General features: G+C 37.2%; 2 protein-coding genes across 4 annotated transcripts in view; one reads left to right on the top strand and one right to left on the bottom strand.

The window, feature by feature from the left end:
- The first annotated feature begins 9 nt into the window (after window positions 1–9).
- Window positions 10–14,086, top strand: LOC105344296 (acetylcholine receptor subunit alpha-like). The gene is made up of 5 exons (XM_034467053.2): window positions 10–707; window positions 8,214–8,258; window positions 9,997–10,106; window positions 12,346–13,342; window positions 13,543–14,086. The coding sequence occupies exons 1-5, from the start codon at window positions 495–497 to the stop codon at window positions 13,708–13,710; spliced, it is 1,533 nt and encodes a 510-aa protein (XP_034322944.2). The 5' UTR covers window positions 10–494; the 3' UTR covers window positions 13,711–14,086.
- LOC105344286 (CST complex subunit CTC1) overlaps window positions 13,388–14,327 on the bottom strand; it is a 49,117-nt gene continuing 48,177 nt past the window's right edge. For 2 of the 3 annotated variants that reach the window (XM_066087543.1, XM_066087544.1), the window contains exon 24: window positions 13,388–13,953. In XM_066087543.1, the coding sequence (XP_065943615.1) occupies window positions 13,814–13,953 (140 nt within the window). In that variant the 3' untranslated portion in view covers window positions 13,388–13,813. The remainder of the gene's footprint in view (window positions 13,954–14,327) is intronic. The other variant, XR_010714633.1, reaches the window with a different exon arrangement.

The raw sequence follows: 14,327 nt of genomic DNA, 5'->3' as shown, positions 1-14,327 counted from the left end.
CAGGGATGAAAGGTATTAGATACCAAGACGCTTTGTTGGGTAATTAGCGATACCTACTCCCACAAGCTTCATACCTCTGACATAAAGCAACAAGGGAGGTGTCAGTCAGGGCCCGATACAGATCGCTCCGCCTTATGCAGCAACATATCGGGGACTTATCGGATAATAACCTCTCCCGACCGCACTGACCATGCAATATTTGATAGATATCCCAACCTTCTGGCCTGTCAGTAAAAACCTCTAATACTATTTATCCACGTGTTTCGCTATGGCGGTGTATCGCGGCTAACCCAACAAATCGGGATTGGGCTTAACTATTCAAAACAAATAAATAATTTATCGGTTGCTTCATTTAACACCTTCAGGATTACTGTTGAAATGAATACACTGTCGCTGTACAAATGGACTCTCCCGGGAGTCGGATAAGTCGCACAGGGATATAGGCTAGTGTCGAGCATGCGAGGCTGTGTCGTTCTAAAAACGCTTGAAGGAGGATGGATTTGAGAATGGATTCGAAGTGGTTCTTAGTCGCAAGTGCTTTGGTGATTGTTCTGGGATTGGGGACTCGCGGCCATGAACCCGCGGAAAAGAAACTCCACGAATTCTTACTCAGCGAAAAGTACAGCAAGCTAATTAGACCAACCGGAAACAACACGGTCCAGCTAACAGTCAAACTGGGCATGCGCCTGTCTCAGCTCCTGGATGTGGTAAGTATGAGGCAATAAATTGTAATAATTGTAAGGCGTTGTGATTATGTCTCAAAGCGAATGTTTTAAATAGTGCTTTTTTATTTGGAAAACAAGACTTAAAAGAATGAAAGATAAAAGTATGCAAAAATATATTTTAAAGAAGAAATGCATGTAGATTTTTTTCAAATTATTCACCTTGCGGATAACAAATGAGAATCTATTTTCATAATTTTTAACCATGAAACAATTTCAAATATTCGCATCAAAGCCTTTAAAAAAACCCAATGTTTTTAAAATGAAAAAATCTATCTAAATAATTAGTTTCCAAGGTTTTTGGTGAGTGTTCGTCATTCTTCCAAGAGGTAAAGTACACTAAATCTACCGTGATTGCTCCGATATAAGCCGCTTGTAAGAATCCATCTCTTACTGTTATCTGTCACATCTGTTTATCACTTAACAAAGATAAACATCATCACACACATCGATAGTATCACTATACAGCGAGCTACACTTGCCCAGGGACAGGTATCTAGTGCATTACGAGTAGTAAGACTTTACTTCTTATGTTTATGGTTGCACTGTACTAAAATAATCAATTTGAGAATTCGACTCCTGTACATGTACAAAGGCGAGGATGGTGGCGGGTCGGGTGGCCACAAGGAATAATAAACTCAGAAAGACTCCCACCGTAGTAGGTATAATCTCATTAAATAGGATTGTGTTCTAGGCAGTTTGTTAAGGATGAAGTTTATATACATTGTATGGATGCACGGATTCAGAAAAAAAAAATTCCAATGGGGGTTATTTGATTTTGCCGGGGGATGTTCCGAGCAATATTTTTGGTAATTTTTATAATTAATTTTAAGAGATTTGAATTTTGCAGGGGGGGGGGGGGTCTGAACCCCTCTAGATCCGCGCATTATGTGCGTATAAGCTGGGGGTATTGGAAAGGAAATGTTTCAGCATACTAGTAAACGCAAAAGGTTGTTGCGAGCATAGAAAAAAATAAAATTATTTTTAAAACTGTTTAGGCATGTGCTTACATTGGCTACATGTTACAGGTTTGTAGTCATTAACATTGAAATGTTATTCATATTTAACAGTGAAATTAACCTATACGTTCATTTAGAAAAGTAAATAAGCGCATCATATATACTTTGCACATAACCACGAATCATCTATAGTAAATGCAACAGTATTTCTGACAAAACGAAAAACAACGTCATGTTAGTACCTGTAGAACTTAGCTACGCACAAACTTAGTACAATGCACCACGTCAATAAACAACACTTAGACTTTGGGAATGTCGGAAATTTTGTGGAAAATTACGACTTATAATGTCCCTTTATCTTTATGAATAAAAATATGCATTATCATTATTTACTGTATTAATCTGATCACGAATCTCTTTATAACCGTTTACGGGTATTTGTATGGTACTCGTTTTGGTGGACAGGTGAATGTTCTTCCTCGTGCCTCGATATTTGGAACCGTTCCGAACGAACCACCCGTTCATTCGCCTCTCTACACAAAGAAGAGAATCTTTATGCATAGCATAGGGTCCCCAAAATTTATCACAAATTCGAAACGCAAAAGACTAAACTTTTCGTTTTTTAAGGTAATAAGTACCGATTATTGTTATAGAAAAATGACTCATCAATATTTCATGCGTTCTAATTTTTAGTTCATATTTACTTTTGCATGCACATATAATTATCAACATCTCTAAGAATTTATCGATATATTTAATTATGGGGGTAGTAACTAATGAATTATAAAGCAAATAGCAGAGTCTGGAGGCTATTTGATTTGAACATGTAAATTATAGGTATTATATCGACAGAATCCTGTGGTTGATCTTGAAACTAAAAAAAAACCGACAAATTGTTCCTCTGGTAAGACTGTTCTATCGAATCGGAGCACTTGCAAAACTTTGAAGAATAAGACTTTGTTTTTATTTCGTATTTGAACTAAGTCGACTCCAGTTTATTTTAATCTAAATCAAAATTACAATCGACAGCCATTTCACACACACTTAAAGAAAATCAAGTTATTATATATGTTTAAAGCTCTTTAGAACGTATTTCCGGATTGATATTCGGACCAGTAGTTGGAGTGGGTGACGTTAGTCACATGGTTTTTTAAAAAAGAAATCTGTATAATGTATTTATACTGCGTCTAATACTATGACGACTTTTTAGTAAAAAAAAAAAAGTATATGCACACATCCCATGTTTTAAGCGATGACACTTGTTCAATACGCTAGATCAACTAGCCCCCCCCCCCCTCCTCGTTTTATTTGGTTTAAGACTTCCGCCTGTTCAAATCAAAGGTCTAGTTATGCTGGTGTCGCCTTCTGTCACTCACGTCTCAACGATTTCTCTCCATCCTCTTCATCTCCGGGTTCTTTATTCAGCAGTTTGTGTCTGAGCAAACATCAGTGAACCATTCCAATCAAATTGTTTCCATCTAAAACCGTTGATGAGCTCCAGGAATTTTTTTTTCGCATGCAGTTTGTCACAGAACACAATCCATTGGGCGGATGAATGGGTGTTATTCATACTGACCAATCGTCAGTTTGATTATTGCATAAAAAATACAGTTACTGTACTATGCAGGTAACTGTACAACGGGTGAATGTCTATTAAATTCGGTCGATAGAACTGGCTTTCCTTTCATTCAGCACCAAATGCATAATTTTCATTTAAAATGCAAATTGCCAAGACAAAATGCCTTTCATTGCCTATGCTGAGATCATGTTGGAGTTATTATAGATGTACAATGAGATTTGAACTCTTACTAAGTTTGCTGATTTCATAATTTTTGGGAGTTGATTTTAATCAACTCTCCTATGCACTTACTCGGGCAAAACGAAAGTGAAACAGTGTTTGGACCTAAGCACAAATCAATACCGCTGACAACACTTAGTTCTTGAAAATAATCGATAAATTCGATGCTATGTATTCTGAAGCATTGTTTTTCAGGAAAATTTATTGATTTATACCATGAAAATAATAAGATTTTAAATTGTACAAACAGTTTAGATATTTTTTAAAGTCGTATGTATTCCTACTCTAGAGTTCAATGTAGTCTCGTTCAACCAGACGCTTGGCTGTTTCCGTTGATATCCGACAAAACAGAGTCTTTCTTGCTTGTCGGAGATAAACGGAGACAGTCGAGCGTTTGGTTGAACAAGACAAGAGTTCAATCTTGCCTGGATCCATACAATTTCTCAGAAATATTTCGATTACTGATACTACCTGCCATGCAAAATCACTATCGTTGATTTTGAATAAATGATAATCGATAAAATCAACTCCCGTCAGTACTTCAGTACTTTGATTTACTACCTACACATCTATGGGCGGCGGAAAAAGTAAAAAAGACGTTAATGCAAAACGAGCAACTTATTTTCATAAACATGCTAAAATACAAAACAGACCAGCTTAAAACAAAACCAACAGTCTCATTTGAAAAATCAACGGACACCAATGCAAAGCCAACGATCATCGATGCAAAACCAACAGTCATGCACTGAATAAACGCTAGATGGCGTGCAAAGAGTTGTCAGGAGAAATCGTAACCTGGTGAAATCGTAATGGTAATGCAATCTTTTTAAAATATAAAGAATTTCGTTATAATAGTGTTAATTTTGTCATTATTCACCTCCATTGGACTCAAAATCAGTTCGCTATATATCCGTGGATTCGTTATTTCAGCATTTGTTCAAACCGTAAAATTAACAAAAAATGTGTTTAGAATTTTATCGGGGATTCAAAAATATTTGCAATATCCGAGATTTTGCTATATCCGTTTTTACTTTTTGTTATATCTGATTTTTACTGTATATGCATACCTAAGCAAGCGTGCGTGGTTCTTTCTAAATTGAATGCGGTTAATTTCATAAAGAGAACGTCAGTCATTGTTTATGTCAAAGAAAACACAAATTAGATGCTTATTTCCGAATAATAATAATTTATTAATAATAACAGTTCACTTAGTGATTTCTATGAACAAGTGAGTGACCTCCCCACTGGGGGCTTGTGGTCGAGGCTGAAAGGTATTTAAACGTCGGACTTCAGAGAAATATTAATTTGTACATCTACTTTAATCATCTTCAAATTAGGAGACCACACACACAAAAAGCCGACCGTAATGAGAACCCCCACAAGCTACAAAACAATCGGGGTCTGGTCTGAGGAAGCTAATCAGAGACTTTCCTTTTATCTTTTCTAAATTGTAAATTGTGGATAAACATGTCACCGCGCGGGGAGAATGTCCGAGTAGTAGCGACCAGCAGTCGATTCTTGACCTTTAACCTGTGTAAATGTTTCAATGACATTGCGCATCATCACCATCAGTATCTAAAGAGTATATTTAAAGAAACATTGATTGATATTACTCTGTAGAGGTCAGTGAACACGTGGGAATGCTTTAAGGACATACCACACCGACAGAGGAATGTAACTGCAAAGTTCAAACTGCTTAACACATGGGATAGCCGATTCTGATAAAATAAAATATATTTAGTACATATGTTTTAGATACTAACAAGTAGCTAAGACTTGACGACAACTACTGTAAAAGACAATTGTCATCATTGGTACACCCTTTCGTATTTTTTGTGTGAGAACGCTGCAATTTCAAATCTGACCTGATATATCCAGCTGGCCTGTTATGTGCCTTGTAAACGTGGACCATGTGGTAAATTGGCATTCAGACTACCTATGCCTGTTAATGGTTGTTTAAACCCTATTCCTTTTGAGGATCAGCTGGTCATTCCCGTGGCCCCATCCTGACCAAATATAAAGGCTTGAATATGGAGGCCAGGGTGTTAGCCAGTTCCTTCAATAGTATTCCCATTGCAATACTAAATAATGCATTTCTTATAGTCGGGTCATTTCAGCTTTGGGCTTTATGATAGATTTGACCACGCTCCGACCGAAATTATCACCTCATTATATTCAAAGAATGATTCCTTATTACTTATATATATATATATTATTTCCAATTTGTACACTTTAAAGCAACTTTTCAAAACCAATATTTTTTCATGTAACACATGCTATGTATACTACGCGGCACAACCAATACTGTTTTACCGTTATGCTATTAGACACGCCCATTATATGTCACTCATCTTTTATGAAGTTTTTGGGTTTTAGGGTTCAAAATTGATTCGTAATGTTATCACAGAGAAAGACAGTTGGAAATGTAAATATCACTTTATCACTGTTTTTTTTTTTATAATATTAAGAAGTTTATGGGATTTTGACTTTACGTTTATTAGAATTCTTTATGACAATTTGAATAGTGAACCGACCACAGAATTATACTTTTCGGTATTCGAATAATAAAAAGTAAACAGCGAATAGTACTCCAACTTCTTGATGCCCTGTAAATTTTGAATGTACCGGGTTGTAGATGTATATATATATACATTGTAATGAAGATATTCTGTACGTAATCATATATGCATACAGTAAAACTCGTTTAGTACAAACACGAATATAGCTAATTTTTGAATATAGCGAATTTTTTTTTTGGAATCCCCGGTAGAATTCTTAACAAATCTTTGCAAAATTTTATGGTTATAACGAATTCGGATATAACGAATTTAGAGATATAGCGAACTGATTTTGAGTCCCATACTGGTACTGTACCAGTTATCGGCTAAACTGAGAGTTCGGGTTTATAGCACGGGACAATCCAAGATTTTTTAATTCAGTCGTCTTTTAAAGAATAAAGAAAAGTAGGTTTGCTTGAAAACTTTCTTGAATATGTTTTATACATGAGCTTAAACAGTCATTGTCTACCGCTGATTTTACACCTTTGCACTTTCAGCAGTGGGGAAAATGACGTAACAAGTTAAAAATAGAATATTACCTCTTTGTGATACGTTATTATATCCCTTCTTTGATTTGACATATAATATCAATACATATAACATGTATAAACAAGAGGAATCCATTACTTTCTGAGAGATGCGTAGCGCAGTTGAACGCCTGATTGCACAATTATGTATTGAATAGTGTACGATTTGGTGAATTGCCGTATGATAATAAACGAATAATTTTATGAGTTTTGTTTATAATGTATCACAACCTCGACTGCTTTAGTCTGACCCCACAAGGGACATAATTCAAATTTCATTTAGCAGAGTATAACATGAACATGTTACAGGGATTTTACTATGTTATTATCACGAAGCCGATAACTGGTACAGTAGATCGTAAAAACTCGGCAAATTCGGGCCCTGATAAAAATCACAAAACATGATGTTTGCGGTTCTAAAAAATGATATAAACAAACAGATTGATAAATAATGAGTTCTTAATTTAAAGTATGGCACTTTTTTACCAAAAATATCAAGAAATAAGAAAATACGAAAAGAAAACATTAAATTTTAGCCGATAACTGGTACAGTGCCAGTAGAGGTGAATAATAAAGAAATTTAACACCTTTATAACGAATTCAATTACAGCTTAGAAAAATTTCTACTACCATTTAATAAAATAACTTGAATAAATTTTCATATAATTTTCAATTCACAATCCGATCATTACAGGTATCAAAGTAATGAATTTTTAATTGAACCCTCAATTAGCAAATATTATATTCTGGTGAAAAAAACATGTATATAGTGAATTCGCTTTAAATATTTTTACGAATTCGTTACACGGATATAACGAATTACGGATATAACGAAGCAATACGATTGGTCCCTAGGACTTCGCTATAACCGAGTTTTACTGTAATAAAGAATGATTTTTATCGACAGTAAAGAAAAGGTCAAAAATTGTGTCGAACATATAGGTTAAATATAAGTTCTAAAGTTTTAAATTCATAACTTTTATTTTTGCTTGTCAAGAGTTTTTGGATGAGCCTGAACCTTTAAACACACACACACACAATTAAAAAAAAAGATACTACGTGCCTTTTTCTCGCAGCAAACATTCTCTTATCTTGGCATATAAAAATGGAATTATTGATAATACATATGTGGTGGAAATTCGCCCGAAAGAAGCATCAATTCTATTCATGTTCCAAATAGCGTAGTTGACAATGCACTCCCTTTTCACCGCTGCGACCCGAGTTCGATCCCTGTGATCGACAGTGGTTGTATGATGGCGGTCGCCCGCTTGTACACTGGGTTCTCTCCGGGTACTCCGGCTTCTTCCCACACCAATGGCCCCTTCGCGCCAACATCCGTGCCAACGAGAGATATTTATATAAGTTGTAGAAATTGCTTATCAATCGTTGTAAAATAAATAAATTTCAATTCAATTCATATTCTTACTGTGCATGCATGTTCATTGGAAGATCGTGGTAATGATTTAATGGCTTAATAATCTAATGTGATCCATTAGCAGGAGTCCTAGTTTTCCGTGTCCGAAATAAGTCCGAAAAATATGACGATTCCGTGATAATTTCCGACCAAGACGTACCACTTCGTAAAATCCTGCTTTGGTACATAAGATTGTCAATTCCACAGATTTCTCTTATGTTTGTTTGTTTTTCAGGACGAGAAAAACCAGATCATGACCTCCAGTGTATGGCTGAGACAGGTAAACTCTTACACTTAATTAGAACCATTTTTACAAGAGCTTGAACTTTGGGTAGTTATGTCAAACAACAATGTGACGTAGGCCTGTCTTTTTCATTGCTGGCCACTCAGCCATCGCTCTTTGAAATCAACAAGATTTGTCTGGCTTTTGAGCTAAGACTACGCAATTTGTGTATATTTCGCTTGAAACCGCGTCATTTTTAACTTGTTTTGAGGCAATGAATAGATAGCTATGTCCAACCGAAAGTCCAAGGTCTTGTGAAAATGGTTCTAATAGGTGTGTGGGCATGAGGCAAGTAAAAAACAATTACTAGGTGTGTGGGCATGAGACAGGTTAACACTTACAATTAATAGGTGCGTGGACATGAGACAGGTAAAAACAATTACTAGGTGTGTGGGCATGAGGCAGGTTAACATTTACACTTACTGAGTAATAGGTATTTGGGCATGAGACGGGTAAACACTTACAATTTATAGGTATATGGGCATAAGACAGGAACACACTTACAATTAACAGGCATGTGGGCATGAGACAGGTAAACACTTACACTGACAAAGGTATGTGGACATGAGACAGGTAAAAACAAATACTAGGTGTGTGGACATGAGGCAGGTAAACACGTACAATTGATAGGTGTGTGGGCATGAGACAGGTAGACAATTATAATGAATAGGTGTGTGGGCAAGTGACAGGTTACGCTAAAATTAAAATGTGTGTGGGCATGAGAAAGGTAAACACACACTTACTTGGTGTATGGGCATGAGACAAATTCTACGTGTTTTGGCAAGGGCAGGTTAACACCTACACTTAAAATTAATTAATAGGTGTGCGGGCATGAGACAGGTTAACATAAAGAAGATGGGTAGATAAGGCGTGTAAAATGCCCATACGCGGTCGGACAGGCTACTGAAAAATTAAAGTATCAATAAATCTGATGGGTTTTTTTCAAATCATTGAAAACAATATATATTTAACGAATTATTGATTTTTAACCTATAGGTATGTTCAATACTTGGAATATGTTGACTCAAACAGGCGTGTACTTATCAAAACCTGCAAATACTGTCATTTTTTAGAACTTCAGGGCATTTTCTTTTAAAGAGTGGGTCTGTGCTCCATATTTTTCTCATAGTCTAATTAAACTCTATTGGAAAACAAACCGATTTCAGTCAACAAAAACGTGGAGAGATGGCCCACTATACATTAAAAATATCATTTTGTATCCCAACAATTGAACGTTTTGAAAAAATAATACAAGTCCGGTATTTCGTGGCCTTAGTCACACATAATATTTAAAAAGCCCACTTTGTTGTGACTGAAATGGCTCAGTGGTTAGAGCACCTGGCATAAGCTAACCTTATATATCTAGGGTTTTTATGTTACGGGTTCGATACCACAATAATTTCCGACAATATTTTTTTTTCTTATTTTTTGTTAAATATATTAAAAACTGACTATAGTTAGAAATTTTGCTTTTGCAAAGTTTTATTATAATATATTTGAATAGATTTAATTGGGGAAAAATAAATTCAAATTGTATTTCACTACTAAACCTAATGGGCATTTGCGCCATCTTATTCCCCCATCTTCTTTTGTGTAAATTCTCCCATGCATCTGGAAAACTAGCATAGATATACCTGCTTTCGTGTTGTCATGGACACCACATATCATGGAATCGAATATAGACACTTGCTTAATATGTTACAGGAAGCTAACGGTGAAACTCTATATTTTACAGGAGTGGGTGGACCCCCGGTTGAGATGGGACCCCCGGTTGTATGGTGGAATCTCCATGACCCACATCCCGTCCGACTCCCTCTGGCGGCCTGACATAGTCATCTACAACAAGTAGGGAATTGTCTATTCACAAAATATACTAGTATATTACCGGTAGATGCAACTACTAGTAACATGTTTCAAGTTGGTTGTCAGATGCACCGACCATGGCGCTTAAATGTCGATAATACATATAGATATAACTAGCTAATGTTAATTCTTGCAAAATTTACAAATATCTCCTTCCGCCTCTAACTACCTGTGCATCTTCCATTTGAATTGACGATTGCGTCCTTGACAAACCATATATTAAATCAAAGGCCTGAAGGGCCATAATGGCTTACGGGTTTGATATGACTATATTTACATGGATCGAGTATGATTCCCTCTATTTCTTACGGAAACTTTAGTTTATTTATAGCTCTATAGAAAGTAACTAGCTACATGTAATTCATAGATCTATAGAAACTAACAGGACCGATATCGGGCGAGTTCGATCATTAACTAGAGTTAAACCACGGTAGTAAGGAAAACTTATGGTGCGCATGTCTGTGTTCGAACTCACATTGGTCGATGTCTGGTTAAAAAAAATGAGAAAGATGTTAATTGCTACTCATAATAATACTGTTCATGATAGAGACGATCAATACCTTGTGAACACATTAAATCATATGTGTGCGCGCTAAAATTTAATACATTGCATGTTGTGCTGATTAAAAAAAGCAATTTTTGGAGGTCTCGCTTTCCGCCGCCATCTTTAAACTACCTGACCAGAGACAGACCAGAGACTCTCCGTTGGTTGGACCACGGTTTCATTTTAGTCGGACTAAAGTGAGTTCAATCTCATTTTAGTCGAACTACGGCGAACGTGGTTTGTGATCGAACTCGCTCATCAACATGCTCCATTTGTTGATTGGTCGAACCTTAGTGACCGAAACAGACAGGATTGAAATCTAAACGCCTCTTTTATCAATTGGTTGAAACCACCATTGCTTTTAGGAAAATCATAGACTGCATAAAATAATAATGATGATGTCAGACTCAAACTCCAATATGAGACAATTTGTTTCTTTCTTTTGTCCAACGACTGAAGTACATTAACTGTAAATTCATTCAACTATATAGGACACAAAAAACTTAAAACCAACTTGCTCTCAAATATCAGTATACCTTGTATTCCTACGCATTATGAACTTGCGCGAGAGTTGGCCGGTGCACGGTGCGACGTAACAGCGCCACAGCCAGCGCGAAATCACTGGGGGGGGGGGGGGGGGGGCAAGAAACAGGCAGAACTATGCAATTACAGCAAACTTGTTTTGACACCAAATTTGATTAAAATTAATTACTGCACTATAACTTTGCAGTCAGTCTCTCTTCACATGACATGTGTACTCAGTCATTTTCAGAGGCATACTAGGCCTATACGATGTCTCTATGTAATAGTAATGTGACATCGCTTCCGTATATGACTTGCAGCTTAACTGCATATATTGTTTTCTTATTTGAGTACATTTGGTCTCAAGTTTCCAATATTTTTACGACAAATAAACAGTTCAATCATAGCACAACCAAGGTAACTCCATCGAGGGAACATTGTGCTATTTTTAGATCTTGGAAAATCCCCAACATTCGATAATGGCGGAGGTGTCGAAGAAGGCACATTATATTAAAACAAGTAGTAAATGCCCCTCTATTTATGCATTTATTACCGATTTATAATCCCAGTTTCAATATATCTCAATCATAAGTTCAGTTCTTTAACCGTTAAACAATTTCCCCCTTGCTGAGATCGATGTCGATCGAAGTTAGCGACGCTCTCTGCGGGTGCAAACGTTTTTATGAAGATTGAACGAAATAACGACAACTTTACATTTACTTATCACTGTTAGTATCTGAAATAATTGGGAAAAGGTTTTTTGGTTATAATACATGTAAGTATGCATAGCGGAAAGCATGGCGACACTGTGTGATGCATGACGGGGGCCTATACCTCTATGCAAAAACACTGCAGTTAATATTCATTCGCGTTAGATTTCGAGTTTATTAAAATAAAGTCAATTCATATTGGTTACAATAACATAAGTGATAATAACATATGGAAAATATAATCTTGCTTAAAGATATCTATTATGAACAACAAACAGTTAACTTTGCAACATTCGAATAGAACTATTTTTTGTCGCGCATGTTCAGATAACTGAACTCTTTGCCGTAAAGATTATCCGGCAACTAGATGGCCGTAAGCCATAAAAACGAAAAAGTAAACTCCCTTTGAAAAGAGACTTTTTAATTGTCGTATGATATGTTTCAGTGCTGACGGCGACTTTGTGGTGACACTGCAAACAAAAGCCACCGTGTACCACACAGGGAAGATCGTGTGGGAGCCGCCAGTCATCTACAAGACCTACTGTCCTATCGACGTGGAGTACTTCCCGTTCGACATGCAGGAGTGCTTCATGAAGTTCGGTTCATGGACCTATGACGGTCACGAGGTGGACCTGCAGCACCTGTGCGACTCACAAGCCGTGTTCTACGAGGATACCAAGGAGAAGGTGATCGACCGAGGGGTGGATCTCAAGGACTTCTATCAGAACGTGGAGTGGGACATCATCAACGTCACGGCCCGCCGGAAAGAAAAGTTCTATCCGTGCTGTCCGGAACCGTATCCAGATATTACCTTTAACATCACGCTCCGTCGCCGGACGTTGTTCTACTCCCTGAATTTGATCATGCCATGTTTATCCATCTCGTGTCTGACGGTGCTGGTGTTCTATCTGCCCTCAGACAGCGGGGAGAAGATCACCCTGTCCATCTCTATCCTCCTGGCCCTCACTGTGTTCTTCCTCCTACTGTCAGACATCAACCCTCCAACATCGTTTGTCATCCCACTCATCGGGAAATACCTCCTCTTTACCATGATAGTTGTGACATTGTCAATATTCCTGGCGGTCTACACGTTGGGCATACACTTCAGGAAACCTTCCACACATCGAATGAGTCCATGGATCAAAAGAGTGTTTACAGAAATTCTTCCAAAGATTTTGTTGATGAAACGACCCGACGTTGACAGGAAACCTACAGTTAGTGTGCGAACTCCCAACGGACTGGAGCACCGGGAAATCTGGGAATCCAAGGGACTGGATCGTCGGGGCTTTGGAGAGATCTGCGAGTCCAGGGAAAGCTGTCTGATGTGTTCAGACTCCCACGAATCCGACGAAATGAAGAGATATCCGCCAGAAGTCAAGGAGGCGCTGTCCGGAGTGAAGTTTGTAGCCGACCACCTCAGGAGCGCAGATAAAGACAACTTGGTGAGTTCATTCAGAGAACACTAACATAATGACGAAGAAAACACATTCTTTTATTATGTATTCAATATTTACTCATTCTCACAAACATGCCTATGATGGGCGATTTTAAAATATACTTAAACAATACAACATGTTAACGTAACAAACATATTTTTTTAACATTATCAAATGGTATACCCCTTTTTATCCATAAATAACAGGAAGAAAGGGACTGGAAGTATGTGGCAATGGTAATGGACCGTCTGTTTTTATATATTTTTACAACGGCTTGTGTATGCGGAACTCTCAGTATTTTTCTATACGCCCCGTCGCTGTACGATCCGAGGGAACCATTGAACACTGAGGAAGCCACAGACTGTACCTATTGAAGATGGCACGGATATATCAGACTTTGATGAGATTCACTGATCATAACAAACAATCTTAACAATGTTAGAGAGGTTTGACTAATCATCTTTGCATCAGATAGTTTTACGATGAGGTGGTTAAATTGTACATGACGTAAGAAGTGACGTCGAGTTGGCGGATGTCCAGACATGTCAGGTGGAGGATCGGCAGACATTTTGTTTCCACTTGTCCACAACCCGTGTCCACTGCTTTCATTGGAAAATCTAGAAAAAAATGACACGTGATCTCTTATTCTGAACATGAATAAATTCTATTTTGCTACAGGTTCATGTTTATATTTTACAAATGAATGCATTTACTGTGGGAGCTATATATGTAAATAAAGAATAGAAAAGAAATTGGTCAAGCCAGGGATTAGTCCAGGAAAGGGTTGTTTTTTTGCAGTTTTACCAATAAATGTATATGAATATTTTGATACATTAATCTTAAGGTTGAACACCGCTCGTAAATAGCCACTGTTACACCGGTATATAAACCCTTCGTTTTCGGTACACCAAATTGCACACCTGAAACTCGTGGCCGACGTGTGGTATTCCTTTTGTGGTCTTTGGATTTTATGCATTTATTTCTTATTTTA

Source organism: Magallana gigas, chromosome 6 (assembly GCF_963853765.1).
Source record: "Magallana gigas chromosome 6, xbMagGiga1.1, whole genome shotgun sequence".
NCBI lineage: Eukaryota > Metazoa > Mollusca > Bivalvia > Ostreida > Ostreidae > Magallana > Magallana gigas.
The sequence above is the reverse complement of the archived record's forward strand: the minus strand, read 5'-3'. Positions and strand labels throughout refer to the sequence as shown.